We start from the raw sequence: 20158 nt of genomic DNA, 5'->3' as shown, positions 1-20158 counted from the left end.
GTCTCTGTGACCGCAGCTGCAACGGCAAGACTAACGGTTACGTGAAATGGCCCGTCGAGATATATACGACGATATTCCTCTAACCCTTTTCCTTCTTTTCTCCCTTTTAGAAAGCTTTCTAAAAGTCCAGAAAATCCTGTCGTCTTAATGGAACTTCCGTTCAAACTTTCTACACCATTTCCTATAAAAATACTTATTTTCTATGATAGACTTTCAAATTTGTACTATTTCAAAATTATTATTATTTATATATATATGTATATATGCAAAGTAAAATGTAATTGATCTTAAATATCATCATCTAAGATGCTCCTATATTTATTTATTTCGCAATAAAACATTCTAACATTTTTACTACGAGATAGTTTAAGGCATTACAAAATGTATATATTTAAAGGATATACGTTTCTTTAAAAAAATCTTTCAATTCAAAAAAACTAAGAGACTTTAAGAAAACAATTGACAATTTTGGGTATAGCGAGTAAGGTAATAAAAGAGATAGAAAGCAGGAGTAATCCTTTGTAACAGGATAGATTAACCAAGAGGATTTTGGGCCAGTCTGTGTATTGTCTTTGCCTGGTTAATAAAATGGAAGTGGGTTGGCAGTAGATCTTAACTGGAATCTAAAGGGGAAGAAAAGAAACTTTTATCCGGATCTCTCGATCGTGAACCTGGATAATCTTCTTAGTATGCAGATGCGTCTTGTCGAATAAGATGTCGACTGATTTTCATATTCAACTCACCCTATACTTTCTTTAATACTTTAAATTAACTTCTTTCTTTATATATCAATCATGAATAATTATAAAAGTAAGTTTATTCAGAATTTTGTATATCCGATCACATTCCGACATTACTTATTGACCAAACGAATAGAACATTTTTATGAAGCAAATAGTAAAATATTTAATAAAAGAAATGACATTTAGAAATTGTCGTATATAGAAGTGTGTGTTGATAGGAACATTAAGGGACAATTTATCTCATTCAATGAGGTAACACGTTCGACGTCCCATGTCAAAGGGATCGTCAATATCACGATCATCGGAAAAAGCACGCTTAGCTCTAGCAAGCTTCGAAAGGTAGAGAACAGTGGGATGAGAGTAGCTGAGGGAAGGGAGAAAGAGAGAGAGAGAGAGAGAGAGAGGAGGGCATGTGTAGAGAAGGGTATGGAGGATGTGTCAGTGGAAGCGGTTAAAACCGCATCAGGGTTTGTTCCCGTAAGAGGTGCCGCTGTCCTGCATCCAGCAGGCATCGAAAACCCATCGCGTGCTGCTCGACCACGCCTTCCTAATGCTGCTGCCAGCACCAAAAGCTCTTCAACCGCACCTACAGCAAGGACACCGATTCAATATCCTCACCTCTCCTATCTCCCTCTATCCCCCTTCTTCTCCTATCTCGTTTCCTCCCTTTTCTCTCGCCATTTAAAGTTACCCTTGTGTTCTTCCTCTCTTTTCTTTCTTTCTTTCTTTCTTTCTTTCTTTCTCTCGCCATTTCAACTTGCTCGTTCTTTCTCGTTTTTTGCGATTGTACCTAACTTCAATGCTAGAACTTTCTTTCGAACGGTAATAAAAGCCTTTTTACAATATCGATAATAAATTGGACGTTATAATAAATCGTGTTACTTTTAGAAACAAATAACGATTGGCAATTCTTTTTTTGTGAATAATATAATAACAATGATAATATAAGTCTAATTGATTAATTCGAAAATTCGATCGATTTATTTCCTTCTGACATTATATTGGCTCCCTTTCTTTTCTTTTCTTTTTCTTTTTTCATTAGTTTTTTATATATATAAAAAAAAAATTCTTAATCAAGTTTCATAATGGAATATATCCTTGAGCCTGATAGAGTCTCAAGTATCATCCCCTAAATCGAGTTAAGAGGATCGTTCGCTTGTACCTAACCCTTTTCTTCGTTGAGTGAAGAGAACACTTCTTATTCTCCAACATCTTTTCGAACACCATTCTTTTCTCTCTTTCTATCTATCTATCTATCTATCTATCTATTCTTTTTATTCCCACCATTCTTCTCTCTACATTCTCTCGCGTTTACTTTCTTTCTTCCTTTCTTCCTTCCTTTCTTTCTTTCTTTCTTTATTCCGTTTTGCTTGCTTTTTTTCTCTCGTCATTTAATGATTTTTTTTTTCATTTCCCAACCACGGGAGACACTCCAACGAGAAGTACACTCGTGAACCCCTTTTCTTTCTATTATAAGGACCATCCATTAGAACCGTCGAATGAAGAAACAGAAAGAAAGAAAAAAGACAAATTTTATTCTACTAATTGTAAGATTACATACTCTTAGGTCATACACCCTCTTCGGGCCGATTATGATTTTTGTTTTCTGATTAATTGGATTATAACAGACGTTTAATAATAAACATATGTTGAATCATATGATTGATAATTGAATGATGCATTTACTGTAAACAATAATCCTTAATTAAAATCTTTCTCTCTAGGTCTTCTCTCTCTCTCTCTCTCTCTCTCTCTCTCTTTCCTTCTTTTTGTCTTTAAAGAGAAAATTTCTTTGTTAAATATTCGAAATCAATCGTGTACAGAATATTTGTAAACTGATGAGCGCAACGTTCGTGCTCATTAATTCCGTTTATCGAAGCAACCCTCTCTTCACACTATGTAATTATGTAGTTTGATAGTAATGTAACGATTGGCAAACGTGTTCCTTTGATATTAAACAAGCTATTGGTACTTTGCGCTTGATACATATTCATTTATTATTAGAAACTTCGTTACTTTTCAATTAGATTAATAATAAATCAACAAAACAAAATTATTTTTTTATTTTATTAGAATTAAAAAGAAAACACACACATAATAATAATAAATTAATAAATTAATGAACTGTTTTCATTAAAATTTGAATAAATCAAAAGTGTTTGATATGGAACAGAACGTTTTTATACGACGTAGGTAGTAAAGTAATAAAATCGATGATAAATGATATATTTTATCTGAAAATATATGAATACTGACACGATTAATATAAGCTCCCGAATTATTTATTGTCTCGAAAAACCAACACTGGTCGAAGTTTGTGGACGGAAGCGGATTATTAACTAACGAGTCATACTTTAACAATATATATTGGATTTATATAATATCATATTGATTAAAATACTGATACAGAAATACAGATAAAGAGAAAGTGAGAGAAAAAGGAATGAGAGTATAAAGTTTTATCCAAGTATATTAAATCGTTAGCAAATCTTTATTTTGAATTTAATAACTTGAATTAACGTGTTAAATACCTTTTAACGAATGATTGAAATCGAGATCAATGTAAATGCATAATTGTTTGCATGAATCAGTTCTGACGATAAAGTTACATTCAAAGCAAATTTAATATGAGCAAGTAATTTGAAAGATGTTTTATATATCTATAGTATATAATAAGTAATCTTCACAAATATCTATTATTTTTTTATAGTAATACCGTCTTATTTGTATGAAATTTTGAATTAATATGAGAAAAATTATTCAAAAAAAAGAAACAGGAAATTACTATTACTTCATACAAATGTATTTTGTCCTACTAAGTCCTTTTATACTTTATATATGTCATTGCCTGATTTCCCACTATTAGCATATATATATCCAGTATTTCTGAACATATTTTAATACAACATATAGTTTCAATATTACAATTATTAACGATACAAATATTACTAAAACAATTTCTAAGCATTTACATTGATTCTTATCGTATCTTAAGTCTAGTAGAGCTCTAGACTCCAGACTATTTCGTAATTTTAATAGCAAAGCTTGTTAGAAATGTAAGATCTTTTGTGTGAAAAGCATTTACTCGAAATCGTTGATAAGCAATAATATAGAAACTTGTAGAATTTAAGCATTTAATTGTCACGATTTAACGAACTGTATGTGCTGTGTATGGGTACTTGGCTTTTGTCGTTTCGAAATGTTCCCTTCTTCTTCTTCTTCTTCTTCTTCTTTGTCGTCGTAGTCATCGTTGTTGTCGACTTCGACGTCAGCCATACAGGACAAAGTTGTCGAGAATAATTAAGAGGAAGCGCGTCACTGTGAATATCGGAGTCGTTATAAAGCATCAGTATTGTATACCAGGCTCGATAACACGGATCGTACGTATAATACGATAACAGCCTTTTGATTTTCAAGAAAGCGTAGTTACTTATACAGGGTGATTCACTAACTCTTGCCACCAAGATAGCTTTGAAAGTATACTAGTAACATAAAAGTTTATAGAACAAAAGTTGCATGAAAAATTTGGGAATATAATATGACGTCAGTTCTTTTTTTTTCCTAGGTTTAGTAGCTTCCGAGATTTAAGGATCAAGTTTGTTTTTTTAAATGAAATGCTGTGTTTTATGTACTTATTTTCTGATAACGTCTGTCGTGGCGAATTATATTATAATACTTTATTATCATTATCAATGGATTATCATTATCAAACGTGAAAGCGTTTGGAAATCAATGCAAGTAATAGTTACTTACTAATTCCAATATTTATTTCTCGGTAATATAATTGTAAAGAAAGTTGATTATTATAAATAGATCGGAAAAATGAACTTCGATTGCATTTCTATATATTGATTAATTTTCTATGATTTAATATAAAATAATTAGTGCGTAACTTTCAAGTTACTATAAAATTACTATAAAGTAATTTTCATTTAATATTACAAATTATATAATATGTATTTAATGCATATTCACTTTGATTTAAATCGTCTAAATTCAGGTTAATTCGCGATCATCTATTTTCGAGTTTAAATTTATAATCTATTTCGTGTAACTCAATTTTAGTGTCATCATCGACACGAGCAAAACTGATTTGGTCTGGTACTTGGCGTCGTTTGTTGAAATCACCCAGAAATCGAGGCCTTTCCTATCCTTCGGTATGTTTAGAGTAAAGATGAAGTTTAAGAGAGAGAAATAGAGATAGAGATAGAGATAGAGAGAGAGAGAGGGATTGAAAGTGGAAAATCACGCGGATGTTGCAACTACGACGAAGGAGAGTTGATTTAGCGTCTCGTGTAAACCTGACTCTATACCTTCTACAAGATTTGTGGGCTGTCTCAGCGAAATTGTTAGACCAACTACGAAATGCGACGTTCCAGGCAAAAGGATAGAGCTTTGGTGAACTATAGGGGGAGGGGAGGGGGAGGGGAGGGGAGGAGAGGAGGGGAAGAAAAGTAACTATGATTTTCTCTGTCCGCTCGACGGAATCACCCTGACCATTATTTGTCTCAAAAACTAACACTTTACCGATCCAATATTATATTATATTTGAAAAAGATTTGGAAGATAATATTTTTGGAAATTATTTTACAAAAAATTGTTATTCTTTATCTATTATTTTTTGAACAAATTTGATGAGAATGAATAAACACACGAGAAAGATTTCCTCGTCCCATATGTGCAACCATTAATAGACAATATAATGGATATTACAGTTAAAGAGAGAGAAAGAGAGAGAGAGAGAGAAAAAAAAAGAAAACTCCCTAATGTGGAAAATTTGATAGCTTTGAATTTCATTTGAACAATAAAAAGATCATTCATTTCAGAGAAAAGAAGCGAGAAATAATGAAATAATAAAAAAACATAAAACAATCAAAAAAAAAAAAAAAAAGTAATAAAAATAAAATTGGTTGGCACCGGTCCGATTCCATTGGGAAGACACTAGAGAGAAATATATAACATAGATGAAATATATGTATAGTATAAACTTGCCATCGGCGATATTTTTGCTCCGTTTCAAATTTCACGGGCGAGTGGTGCGATAACGAGTGAGGTAATTAAAATGAAAAATCAGTCCTGTCTCTTCTTTTATTATTACAACGTTTTGTAATTATTAATGTTAGCGTTCGACTTTTCATCGAACTTTATTATTATATTTCATTTTCGAGGTACGTTATTAATATTTTATATTTTAAAAAATTAATCAATCCTGATTAAAGTACACACTCGAATTGTTTTTTCATCTTATCGAATATCTTATCAAACTTACTATTTCATTATTTCTCATAAATCATTTTATAATTTATTTCGTCCGCGTTATAAAATACCGTGAACAATATAGATTATTATTATAATCCATGAAATTTCATCTTCATTATATTTTTAATAATTTCTTAATTTCAAATAAATCTCCCAGGATGAGAATGTTAATTTTGGAAAAGTAGAAACTCTATTTCCATCGTCGTAGCTTGACCATTTCGGTGTTTCACAGATGAAAAAAAAAACAAAAACAAAAAAAAAAAAAGAAAGGAAAAAACAGATTTGAAAGGGCCGGAGTATAGGACTCTCTCGTGAAATTAGTAACGTTAGAGAATATTATCCAATAGTAGAAAAGGGTAAGAGAAAGGGAGGAAGAGAGAATCCGACTGGGATTAGTATCTCCCGTTGCATCGTGCAGCTTGCACATGCAAAGCTGACCACAGTGGTTTGCACTCGCTTCCTCTTTCCTATTATACACCACCGTATGAGAGGGAAATAGATGGAAGAAGGTTATAAAGGGAGAAAGAGAGAGAGAGAGAGAGAAAGAGAGTACAACTCGAATGCTGCAGAGCACAGTGAGAAGGTGTCGTTACTGAGAGAAAATTAGATATCACATGGGAAAATTGCTCTTTTTGATTACATATAATAAACATTTTCCTACAAATGTCTACTATTATAATAAAAAAAATAAATAAATACAGTTTCTTGTTAAACAAATTTCACTCTTAATAAAACAAAACAAAGATTATTTTCTATAACGTATGACTTTTATCGATTGAAAGTGATTGAACAGAACGATGACGCTTTTCTAGATGTTTTTTATCAACGTATCCTTCTTTTTACTCTCCCTATATGTATATGTATATATATATATTATTATTCCTCTTTCCTGTCGTGGCTTTTTCGACTTGTTTCTACATTTTTCGTAGAGACTCTTATTTCGCGAAAAATGTGAATCCCCGAAGAGAGAGAGTCGCGTATCAAGTATAGAAGTGTGTCACGAACTATGCAAGTTCCTCGCGAATTCGATATTTCTTTTTACCTTGTGTGCAGAGATTGCCAAAGAAGACATCGATGTGTCACTCTTCCAAAGAGATACATTCTTGACGCGTCAGGGTTACGTATATACGTGTATGTCAGATATGTTGGTCTTTTATTTTAAATTCGTGTTTTTTTTTTTTTTAATATACAAATTGAGAGAAAAAAATTACAAAATGAATTAGTGAAAATACTTTTTTTTTTGACATAATCATTTATTTCGTGAAATTTCAAGTTCCAAGAAACATAAACTATTCGTATTTGAATGCAAATTAGGATTTTCCTTGGGTAGGGCGGCATTAATTTTGGAAGCTCACTGATGCACGCTACTGTCCACAAATCATCGCATCTGTTGCTGTGGTTTTCGTGATGCGCAACGCCGATGGTAACGGTGGAAAGGAGAGGAGAGGAGAGGAGAGGAGAGGTGAGAAAGGAAGACAGAGGGTGAGGGGGAGGGGGATTTTGAGGGAGGAGGGATAGTGAGAGGGAGCAGGATTTGCTTTGGTATTCTACCCCCTGTATATACGGGCAAATTAGATCGTGACGTCATCCGTATAACAAATTGATGGCTGGAAAATCAAATAGGATTTATGGCTTTGCGATAGTTTCGAACAGCACCTCTAGGAGAGAGAGAGAGAGAGAAAAGGATAGAAAGAGAAAGTAAGAGTACATCATGACGTTTCTATTGAATATCATTCTATTAACAATCATTTTTATATGCTATTATTAAATTTAACAACGTTGTAACGAAATTTCATATATCCGTAAAATTCAAATTTAAATTGAATTCACATCTATCACTTCCTATTATGACTTTTTCATTTAAAAATGAATGTCGAAAAATAACGTGTGTAACATATTTATAAATGATATTTTTCTCGCTTCAAACGTATGTCATGAAAATGTAAAAAATAAATAAAGAATAATAGAAGATAGTGATCTATGTTCGTCCATATGTGTCAATGTGATAACAGCTGGTCCAACATCTGTCATGTTCTAATCTCATCATATTTGAAACTATCCTGATATTATAGAGTAAACGATAATGATCGTATTAAAATATTAATTTAATTTGAAGGTATCAAATTAAAGGGTATTTAATATTTTCTTTTTATGTACGTTTATATATTAGGTATATATATATAGGTATTATATTTTACAATAAACATGACACCAAAAAACATGAACGTATTCATCGAACGAGAAATACTTTGCTCAACAGTTTTTGATGATACCACTCTAGTTTCTCTTTGACCCGTCAAACAATCCTGCAATCACGAGTTTACTTTTGTATCGAATAAAATTCGAGTTAAATAGTTACCATGTTTAACATCGTGCATACCTAATACTATTGGACTCTCTCATGCTTTGGCGATTCAAACAAACGAGTTAAACTACAACTACATACGTATTAAGGATATTGTACTCACATATGTACATACATACTTATGCCGAATACGAAACTGATATATATATATATTTTAATTGCGCATGTACTTTTTTATATAGATCTAAAATTTCAATTAGAATATTTACTTTTATTAGTTTCTCGTACAAAATTTATGACTAATTCTATGAGAGAACAAGAGAATAAAAGTATTTATTTATTTTTTATTTTATTTTCTCAAAGAAACAGGTATCGTTAATTGTCGATCGATCAATGTTCCTTGTAATTAAATAAGCAACTAAAGACAAACATTTTTCTAACCCGAAGTAGCTCGAAGAATTTCGTTAAAAGACGATTGTCTTTCTTTCTCTTTCTCTTTCTTACGTAATTTACTGGTGTTCTTCAAAGAAAGCTCTTTCGTCTCTCTCTCTCTCTCTCTCTCTCTTTTTCTCTCTCTTTTTCTTAATCATTGAAAGAGAAAAAGAGATCACAATCGACCTTCTTGAATTAAAGAGAATATTTAATTAGTTACAAATAAATACAACAGATAAAAAAGAAGTAAATCGAGTATCGATTCTGTTCATCTTTTTCCTTTATCTTTAAAATAGCTAATAATCGACTGAAATGTCTATTTATTTAAAACATTATTATGTATAGAATTTAAATATTAAAAATTTAACTTAAATAAAATACAAATTATAAAGAAAAAAAAAAAAAAGATTATAAATTATATCATTCTCGATGGAAAACAAGGATATTTTCGAAACTAATAAGTCAACAACGAGTGGTTATCCGTACGTCAACGAGTACGTGCCAGGTGAAATATGATAATCGTTGGCTGGAGCACGTTCGATTTATCATATTCCTTATGGTGCATTATCATAATAGCATCGAGCACGATATTCCATATTCTACATCGTCTCGACTTGACACGCTAATTCACGAAAGATCGATGCTAGTTTTCGATGTATTATATTGTCTATATACGTATATGTATATATCGATTTCATAAGCAACGTAAAATGAAAACTTTTATCTCCAAATCTTTAATTAACAATTATAATAATAATAATAATATTAATAATAATGAAATAAAATAATGAAATGTATCAATTTGACGATATTATTAATAATGTAATATTATATTCGCAGCTGCCACAAAGCCACCAACGGTCGACATCGAACCAAAGGGTCAAGTTGTGGTACGTTTGGAAGATAGTCTGAGGATCATGTGTACGATGGGTTCGCCATTGCAAATCTGTCGTGTTGAGATCCAAGGTGAAAGCAGCACTATTCTCTCGCTAAATCAAACAGCAGAGGATGGTATAAAGTATTACGGCGAAGGTACTCATAAAGGTCAATGCGGAGTCCACATCTTTAAAGTAAAGGAGAAACACAACGGAATCTTCAAGTGTGCTTTAACACCAGTAGATGGTCGTACAGAGAGCTATGCCAGCGTTGACATCGTCATTGCTAGTAAGCATCATTCATTATCAATCTTATCTTCCAATATTTCTCATTCATCAATCGAAATTCATTTCAAATGTATTCGAACGTAAATGTTTTTCATTTATTTTATTTTTCATATATAGAACCGCCGAACAATCCAGAACTTCAAACGAGTCAAGGACACTATGGCAGAAACGAATACCAAAAAGGAGAAAAATTAGAAATCAGTTGTAGTGCCTCTGGTGGACGACCGCCTGCGAACATCTCACTCTATCTCGGTTTGTCTCTAAAGAATATTATTTTTAATTAAATATATAAAATAATTTATTCAGTATTTTCTCTCGTCCAAAATTATAATTCTTAATGATAAGGGTTCATAGGGAACTTGGACATAAAAAGTAGTAGAACTTAATTTAACTAAGTTGGACGTTTCGTCCCTTTATTGGGACTTCTTCAGCAACTTAATCTTTAAAGTTCAGCGTCTTTTTTCTCTTTAATTCGACATACATTTTTCTTTTTGTTAATATTCCAAACACAACACATCTAAACTTCGTTAATTCGATCGTTATTATTCAAAGTCCTCAACAAAACTCATATAAAATAATCTTCAAATTTTTTTTCTCGAATTCGATATAATATCGATGCGATTAATCCACAGATGATGAACTTCTTGGCAACGACGAGAGACCATCGACGTATGACGATTTGAAAACGAACGAAGGATCCGTTGCAATACAAAATGCCTCCCGTAGTTTGGATTGGACTGATAACAGCAAGACTTTAAGATGCGTAACCAGTCACGTTGCTTTGGACCAACCCAAAGAGAGAAAAATGCAGCTTCATGTTTATTGTAAGTATTATTTATTTCAATTAGTTATTTATCTCGTCTCTCCAAAAAGAAAATTATTAATAAATAAGTATCGTAGAGAAATTGAACATTAAAAAGAACTGGAACCTTAGTTTTGATTAATTGAACGTTTCGTCCCTTTATTGGGATTTCTTCAGCAACTCAATCTCTAAAGTTCAGCGTCTTTTTTCATTTGAGTAGACATACATTCTTGTAATATTCGAAAAACTAAATATCTAAACTTCGTTATCTCTTAATCCGTTATATTTGAACACTCAAATTAAACTTTGTCCAATTAATCAAAATTAAGTTCCAGTTCTTTTTAATGTTCAATTTACTTACGATACTTATTTATTAATTATTTATTTCTGTTCTTTTCTTTTCTTTTCTTTTCTTTTTTTCTTCTTCAATCACGTATAATATTATAATCTTATATATTAACTAAACATTATCTACCGTTATCCATTCAGATCCACCTCAACCGCAACTAATCATCGAACGTTTTGGATACGTCATCGGCCGACAGGGTACAGTGAACGTAACAGTTCATGCTAATCCAAAACCTCGTTTCTTATGGCGAGTAAACGGCGAGAAAATCGAAGAAGGTCGTCCAGATGAAAGCAATCGTCTTGAAACTTCCACTGCCGTAGACCTGGTAAAAAAAACTGCTACCCTTCCTTTTGCACCATTAATACAAAAAAAAAATACAAAAAAAAAAAACAAACCAGCAAGCAGCTAATTTCTTTGCGATTTGAATTTTATTAAAACAAAAATATCGATCGAAGAACTAAACGATCCGGATTGTTGATAAAGATAAGGAAATACCTCCTAGGAGGAAAAGTTTCTTGGTGGCGAATGGGGTGGTATGAGAGAACGAAGAGACTTGACTCTGGTGAAGGGAAGAGATGAGAGAAGTGGAGAGGAGAGGAGGCGAGGAAGGTAGAACAGAAATCCAATATTGCTTTGCGCGCCAGTCAGCCTCGATTTACTGTTCATTCGGCGCGCGTTCTACATGCATCTGTGTGACTCGAAAGTTAACCACCAAGCGAGCATTCTGCAACGACGTAATGAAATTCCATCGAACTCAGATGCTTAGACACTCAGAACTGGAAGCAACGACGCGTGCTACCACTAGAGTATATACTACCTCACTTTTTCTCTCTCTCTCCTTATATATTTTTTATGAGGGAGCTGTCTCAGTCGGCGCGAACTTTTCTTATTGTTAGATATACCGATAAATCTATTAGCTTAAACGTGTCATATAATTATTTTCTATTATTGAATATTTCTCTTTAAACTTTTGAATAAGAATTGAATTAAATATTGTGTATCAGGGTTATACGCTCAGTTAAAGTGGTTGCGTGTATAGCTTGTCCATTTTTTCTTTTTTTTTTTGTTAATCGTTTAGAAATACTTTCCAATTTAAATTATTAAAGAATAAAATCACAAATTTATTTTAATTATGAATAATAGGACTAATTTTCGTTGTTTTATATTTCTTTATTTATCTATCTTTTTCTCTCTCTCTCCCTCTCTCTCTCTCTCTCTCTCTCTGTTGTTCTCATTCAACGAATATTTGATACTTCTACTATACTAGCAGAGGGAATGGTGAATGGTACTCGACGGATTCCGCGGAAAGTTCCAAAGCGCGATGCTCGGATTCCCCCCTCCCCTTGACGTGGGATGCAACGCTCTGGAACAACACTCCGCGTGCAAGAACCAATAAAGCTCTGGTTGAAATTGCCCGAACTGAGCTTTTGTGTATAAATGGCTTTCGATCTGACGAAGCTTCGCTGGCAAGCGACTCGTCGACTCTCTCCCTCTCCCCTCCCCCCTCTCCGTCACCCCCACCCCGATCTACCTTTCCGTGAATACGCGGAATCAGCCTTTATTGAAAACGCAATTACGAACTAGAAGAAAATTTGCAAAGAGTTATTAAAAAGTAACGCGCGTTGAAATATTCTTATTTTTATTTGAAATATTGTTCCGCGCTTATCTTTATATTATTTTTCGGATCGATCGTTTGTTCGTTCGAACGATGTTCTTGATTTATCTCCTCTTCGATCATTATTTTCTTCGTATTAAAAAAAGAATCCAATAATTGTTATCTTTTTCTTTTTTTTTTTTTGTTCATTTATAGGGTAACGGCTCGTGGCTTGTTGTTTTAACCATCGATAGTGTTCAAAAATCTGACACGGAGAAGGAATACATATTGGAAGCTCATAACATAGAAGGAGCTTACGAGTATCATATTGTTTTGTCAACGTCTCCAGAACCAGCAGGTAACTTAACGATTATTCATTTTGAACTTAAACCTATTCTCTTCTTCTATCAACAACATTCATCTCACCGTCGTCATATCTACATATTATAAATATATTCAATTTACATAAAAAAATTTGTATAACAAAACAAAGAAACATTAACTTCTTCTTATATTAAGAGATAATATAAAAAAAGAAGAAAAAGGAATAAAGTAAAAAACATATTGTTCAAATTTGTGGAGAAGGTTTTAAAATTTGGTAGATATATCATCTTCCTTGCACTTTGTTCGTTTGTCACCGTCATTTTCATTCATTCAAAAGTGTTTTCTTTTCTCACATGCTTAACACCGACTTTCGTCACGATTATTATCACACCTTTCTACTTATGTACATCACGATCGATCGATCATCATTATCTTTCCATGACGATCGGCACACACACACACACACACATATATACACGATTTCTTTATAACTAAGTCTACTACTATTACTACTATCTATAACACATGTCACATAATATCTTTCCATGTGTGTATGCGTGTACGTTTTTCTCTAACCATATCGATCCTTCACCGCATGCTCATGCAGGAGCGTTCAGTCACTTCTATGGTAAGCTCTCCGAACACATGCACGCACTAGGTAATGTCATTTTTTCAAATTATTATACGTAAGCCTATAGTATTGAAAAAAATAAAAACACTCTCATTCGTCATTATAAAAAAAAAAAAAAAATAACGTGTTCAAGTGTTCGTCATCCCTTCTTCTAACACCAATTTAATGGTAATGAACGTACAATTTTTCTAATTGCATCTACAGTTACTCACATAGCTTTTCTATATCTTTTTGTTGATATTTTCAATACTCCACGTAACATTGACTAAACCGCAAATAATAACCTTCGTAACACATATATATTATGTTGAAAGAATTACTATACTAATTTAACGTTGCTATTAGCTTTGGTTGTATTATTCTTTTTATTATTAACTTTATAATATATCAAAGCGATGATCGCGATCCAATTCATTACCATTATTTACTTGTGTTTGATGACAAACAATGATCTATATTAATAAAGAAAAAAAGAATGAATCCAAAATAAACGATAAATTAACAATTTTAATTTCAATTTTCTAATGAATCAAATTTTATTTTGGATTCATTATTTTAATGTTTTTACGAATGAAACGAACAAATATTATTAGAAATTAATTAGATTTGAGAGTATTGTCTTTTTGATATTGTTTAAATATATTATTGAAATTAATAATATTCGTTCTATGAGAATTGATTATTAAGAGAAAATACATCTACGAAATATTTCGATGTATTTTCTTTTACTTCTTTATAGTTTTCGATGTATAGTCGATAGAATTTTTACAAAGATTTTCCATAGGAGATCTCACTCTGGTTAAAATAAATAAATATATTATAATATGATTCCCCAAAGAGAGAATATTTAAAATATAATAAACGATTTAAAATCGAAGTATGATCCGTATGGAACTTTGTATTTTAGTATTCATGGTTTATGTAGAAAGTTACTCGTTGTTAATTTCAAAAGAAAAAACGTATCGTCTTTTGCAAGAATACGATCGAAATATATTTTTCTGATTATTATATTGTATATGTTACAGGCAAATTATATGTTTCAGAACAAACAAACAAACAAAAAAATATATATATAAATAATAATTTATTAAGAAAAAAACATCGGGTAACCCGTGAACATTTTCATCATTTGATGCATCGCCTATATATTATATCTTAATTAATCAAATTGATTAATTTCATTCAGATATGGGCGATGAATGAAAGATGAAAACATGAAAAAAATACAAATGGAAAAATACAATTTGAAATTAATTTCCTTTGCACAACCTTTGTAACTGTCACGCCCACGCATATTCGGAATTGCAGCGGAAAAAGTCACCGATTACGTGGAACTTGTAAAGCAACGTTTTTCCGTTGAGTCCAACTTAAACAGTATGCATCGTGTAATTTGTAACAACATTAAAGTAGAGGACCTATGTGGCACCCTATATTTATATATACTATATGCATATTGTAAATCCTAGAAAATCATTTAGTATTGTACCCCTTTCATTACTTACATTACCTGTAACATATACGAAGTACATTATATATAGCTCATTGTAGGAAAGTTTTCAATTGAGTGCAAACATCTAATCTAATCTTATTATACGTAAGCATGATTCGCGAATATTTACTTTGATTTTTCGTTTAAAAAAGCTTGGACTAAAAATATTATGCAAACGATTAAGTCGTTGAAAATACAACAACGAAAAGATAAATCAGTTTTGTTGTATTTTCCTAGATATTTAATCGATATAAATTTAATATGTCACAATCCATGTAGTATAAGTGCACCGCTTCTTGTTGCAACCTTTAATCGAATAAATTCAAATGAAGAAAAAAATATAAATAAATAAATAAGAGTTATATATATAAACGAACGAAATAAATAATTGTACTATAAATATATACGTATATAAAAATTAAAAAAAAAAAATATATATATATATATATATACATTTTTTGTTATCAACGATCATAGGTGTCGATCTTGATGCTGGATCAATCATCGGTATCGTTGTTGGTGCTTTGGTACTCATTCTCATCGTGTTCTTGGTGATTTTCGCTCGAGCAACCGGTCGCTGGTGCTTCGCAGGTGAGTTAGAATATAACTAGAAGCAAAAAAAACCAAAAAAAAACAAAAAATAGAAAGAAAAGATAAAATAAGAAATTTCATTATTAGTTCATTAACTATTATATTTTTGATTCCGTGTATTATACTATCCATACCATGTACCATGTTCGTTTTACAGCAAGGTAAATTTTGTTCTCCCTTATGTATCCTCGATGGAAGAACTTTCCATTTGTCTATTATTCGAACATACAGTCATTTTCGTCCATATGATAGAAAGTAAAATTAGTTGGCTATTGTGAGAAAAGCGAGAGCAACGATATATACATACATATTATATATATATATATTATATATACCTTATATATATAGACGAAGCTCATCGATACGAAAGATAAAAAGAAAGAAAGATAGATAGATGGATAGTTAGATAGATAGATAGATAGATAGATAGATGGATAAATAGGAAGGGGAAAAAAAAAGAAAGAGAAGAGCAACGAAAAGAATTCGTATTTTGCCAAGTTTTTAGATGGGAGGCTAGTCCTAACGAGTTTCATTGTCCGTTGCCAAGTTTATCCGGACCCTCGATGAACGTACGGTGGTCTCTAATGTCGGGGATATATTCTACTAATTCCGTATCTTTCCATTTTTTCTAGACTACGAACGAAACTAATTGGGAAAATGTAACAGTGTGTATAGGAAAATAGAAGAAAAAAAAAAAAAATAAAAAAGAACAGAAATTATCGGCTGGGCTATTTAAATTTTTTTTCTTTTTTTTTTTTTTTTATTTCTTCCGAGAGATTAGACTTTTACGAATTTCAATCGATAAAGTAATATAATGCTCGATATATAGTACACATACTACACGTATTTCGTCAAAAATTGGATGTGTAAAATATGTGTACATACCTACAATACACGCGCATATACATATATATATATATATATATATATATATATATCTGTATAGAGAGTTAGGTATATGTATACAAAAAAAAAAAAAACAAAATGCGTATATAGTGATAGCACGCAAAACGAGAAAGGCGTGTATTTTGAAATTTGTGTGCGTAGCTAACGATTCCTCTTTTTCTACACGATCTCATCAGCCAAATTATTTATCAGTGCTATTACTATTCCTCTATTTACTATTACCTATCTTTACTTTATATTATTATGTACGTATACAAATGTCTTGTGTGTTGTGCCGCTATTGATAGGACAGCATGCAAGTCGGGCCAAGTAAAGAATACGGAGATACACCAACAATAACCGTGCGATTCCGTACTCTAGGCATGATACTGTCCAGGGGTAAGTCACCTCAGACAGCAAACAAAACCCCCATCAACAAACCTTTATTTTTTTTCTAATCAAAAAATTCCTCGTCTTGTTTTTCATCATCTCAGGCTATCGTCTCGTCTCTCTCTCTCTCACTCTCTCTCTCTCTCTCTCTCTCTCTCTCTCTGTTATTCGTCATTATTTTCTCGACAAATTCATTTATTATTTTTATCAATTATCTATTGCATTCTCATAATATGCATTTGCATTTTTCCACGAAGTCAATTTGCACGTTGATCAATAAATTAGAGAAATAGATTATAGTAAAAAACAAAAAATAAAAATGAAAAAGATTATTAAACAGATTATAAAATCCATCTTTGTATTATTCACGAATGATATTTTTTCTTACTTTTTTTCCCAACAAACTGAAGAGAGAAATGAGCATGTTGTCGTCGAGAGTTGATAATTGATATTTCACAAAAAAGAAAACAAAACAAATAAATATATATATATATATATTACAAATGCAGGATAATTATACTACTATACTGACGAGAATACACACATTCGCACGAATATTTCTAAATATCTTCTCATAATTCTTGGTTTCGTTTATCGTAGATCCTTCCCCATCTACTTTTTCCTATCTCGTTAGTCGTCAGAATTCTGTTGCCCGAACAAACAAAAAATAAAAGAAAAAACATAGATTATATTGAAATAGAAAAGAAAAAAAGTGTTATGCATGCACTTCGTGCTTACGATCATTATTGCTCATTACTGCATGTGTCAACATAGTTAGATACTTGTTACGTATGTATGTCTCTTTCTATCTTTCCCTCTTTCTCTTTCTCTCTCTCCACCCACCCCTTTTTTTTACATATATAATATTAATAATTATTATTCGCGAAAAAAAAATTATTAACAACTTAGAGACGAATAAAAGACTCTAAGTCGTTTTGCGACAAGCAACGGCAATGGAATCGGCAAAGGCAAGTGCGATGAAACTCAATTAATTTAATTTGTTGATTAACCAAACGTTTTCGTGGTGTCGCAAAAACGTTCCGAAAAAAAAAAGAAAAATAATAATAATAATAATATAAATTACTCCTTATATTTGTTAATTACTACTATTCTTATTGTGTTATTATTATTATTATTCCCTAATAGATTGTTCAAGCATGTTTGTACGTTTTCTCTCCCTTATTTTTTTATACATATCTTTCTATATATATATATACATATATAAATACATAGACGTTCGTTACATTTGTTAATAAATATATATCGTATAATCTTTTTTATAGTTCGTAATTATTAGAAAGTATATACTACACTTGTCTTGATACACATGTTTTTTGTATACCAGTCAAATAAAAATAATTAATAATTTGTTAAAATATTATGCATATAATAAATATAAACAAGATGTACTATATAGAAAAACAGTGGACGAAAAAAAAACTATGATAAATCATAAAAAGAAAGAAAAAGAAAGAAAGAGAGAAATGTGGGCGAGATATTAAAAAATCAGCACAGAAATATGCACTTTTTAAAAAAAAAAAAAAAAAAAAAAAAACACGCATACGTACTTACATATTTTATTTGACCACATTTCATATATAAATGTCTAATAATTTAAAAGAAGGGAAAAAAAAAAATCTTGTAGAATTTCTTTAACATTTTACATATACGTACATATATAGAAACAATCATATATACATATAAACATACATACATACACACATGCAAATAATTATATATACATATATACATACACACATACAAATAATTATATATACATTTATACATGCATACATGCATATATGCTTAAACAAGGACACGTAATAAATACAATAAACAATATTATAAGAAAACTAAGAGAAAAAAAGGGGTGTACCAACGCGCATAGGGGTTTGCCTTGACCGATCGTGGCGTTGCTTGTTGCAGCGAGGCGGCGGGGCGACGAGGAAGCTGCCGGTGGTGTCGGCGCTGGAAGTGAGGCACACATAACGCCTGCCGATGACGAGGATGAAGATCAAGAAGACCCAAGGATCATCGATGAAAAAATACCGCAAGGTGGCCAGGAAAACCCGATCCATGCGAGCACCGAGTACGTCAATGGTCGTACCAACGATTATAAGGATACGAAAAAGGATGAGAAAACGGATACACCTGTCTAATAATATTTCTAATTCTCCTCGAAATTTGCGATGACCTTTTTCAAGGACACTCCCTCGATCGCCGGACGCTCGATCCTTAAACAAAAAAAAAAAAACACACGCGACACATATACATATACAACAACCTCTTCCCCTCTCCCTTTCCCTCACCCTCGAACTCACCCTCGAACTCACCCTCCCTCTTTTTCTTATTCTCCCCATTTCTTCCCAACTTCCTACCGACCCCTCCTTCTCCTCCAACATCTTTTCTCTACTTTCAACAACAGAGATAATATAATCAGGCGCTTTTGTTTCACAAGAAATGTTCTCTTTTGTAATAATAATTAGTAAATTAAACGGACCTAGCGATTGTAGGATTTAGGTACATTTATTATAAATGTCGAAAATGTCAAACGAGACTTAATGTTTGCTCTATGCACTTTGTTCTATTCATCTTTTTTTTTTTTTTGTTTTTTTTTTTGTTTTATTATAATAAATCAAGGCTGAGACGACGAATAAACAGGCCTTTTTTTGCCTATTGGCTTTTTTTGAAAATTGTTTTTGCTCATAGCTTTTTGACGTACGCATTATACATAATCGTATATATATATATATACGACGATTAAATCTATTAGTATTGTTCTAACGCCGAGCAGCCTCAATTTTTACATTTTTCTATGATGTTTAAGAAAAAAAAAAAAAGAAAAAAGAAAGATAAAACATACTTATACATTTTATCAATAGATCGATATTAAACAGTAGATTTTTGACATTTATATTTATTTCATAATATAGTTCAAGATACTCTTAATGTCGACATATTGTCAAGACTAAATATTTGAGATTAGAGAATTCGTTAGAAACGAAGTTGAGCAAAGAAAACGCGTTCGATTTTTTTGATTGCATTTGTTATGCAATTGTTGTTCATTATAGATTTTTTCTTACGAATGAGTAAGTATGTATACCAATTAATACTAAGGAAAAAAACAGAACAAAAAATCATTACAATTACAGATCGTTTTGTAATACAAATTTGTCCTTGAGAGAAAGAGAGAGAGAGAGA

General features: G+C 31.6%; 1 protein-coding gene across 5 annotated transcripts in view; it reads left to right on the top strand.

The window, feature by feature from the left end:
- LOC106785034 (fasciclin-3) overlaps positions 1-20158 on the top strand; it is a 249380-nt gene that overhangs the window by 221771 nt on the left and 7451 nt on the right. For 2 of the 5 annotated variants that reach the window (XM_014745152.1, XM_014745155.1), the window contains exons 2-9: positions 9580-9903; positions 10020-10154; positions 10535-10726; positions 11194-11378; positions 12864-13005; positions 13579-13629; positions 14911-14976; positions 15569-15682. In XM_014745152.1, coding sequence (XP_014600638.1) covers positions 9580-9903; positions 10020-10154; positions 10535-10726; positions 11194-11378; positions 12864-13005; positions 13579-13629; positions 14911-14976; positions 15569-15682 — 1209 coding nt within the window. Of the gene's footprint in view, positions 1-7394; positions 7465-9579; positions 9904-10019; positions 10155-10534; positions 10727-11193; positions 11379-12863; positions 13006-13578; positions 13630-14910; positions 14977-15568; positions 15683-18883; positions 19225-20158 lie in introns of those variants that run through there. The other 3 variants (XM_014745157.1, XM_014745154.1, XM_014745156.1) reach the window with 3 other exon arrangements.

The sequence above is a fragment of the Polistes canadensis genome, unplaced genomic scaffold (genome assembly GCF_001313835.1).
Source record: "Polistes canadensis isolate GaletaPanama2010 unplaced genomic scaffold, ASM131383v1 scaffold_44, whole genome shotgun sequence".
NCBI classification, from domain to species: Eukaryota; Metazoa; Arthropoda; class Insecta; order Hymenoptera; family Vespidae; genus Polistes; species Polistes canadensis.
The sequence above is the reverse complement of the archived record's forward strand: the minus strand, read 5'-3'. Positions and strand labels throughout refer to the sequence as shown.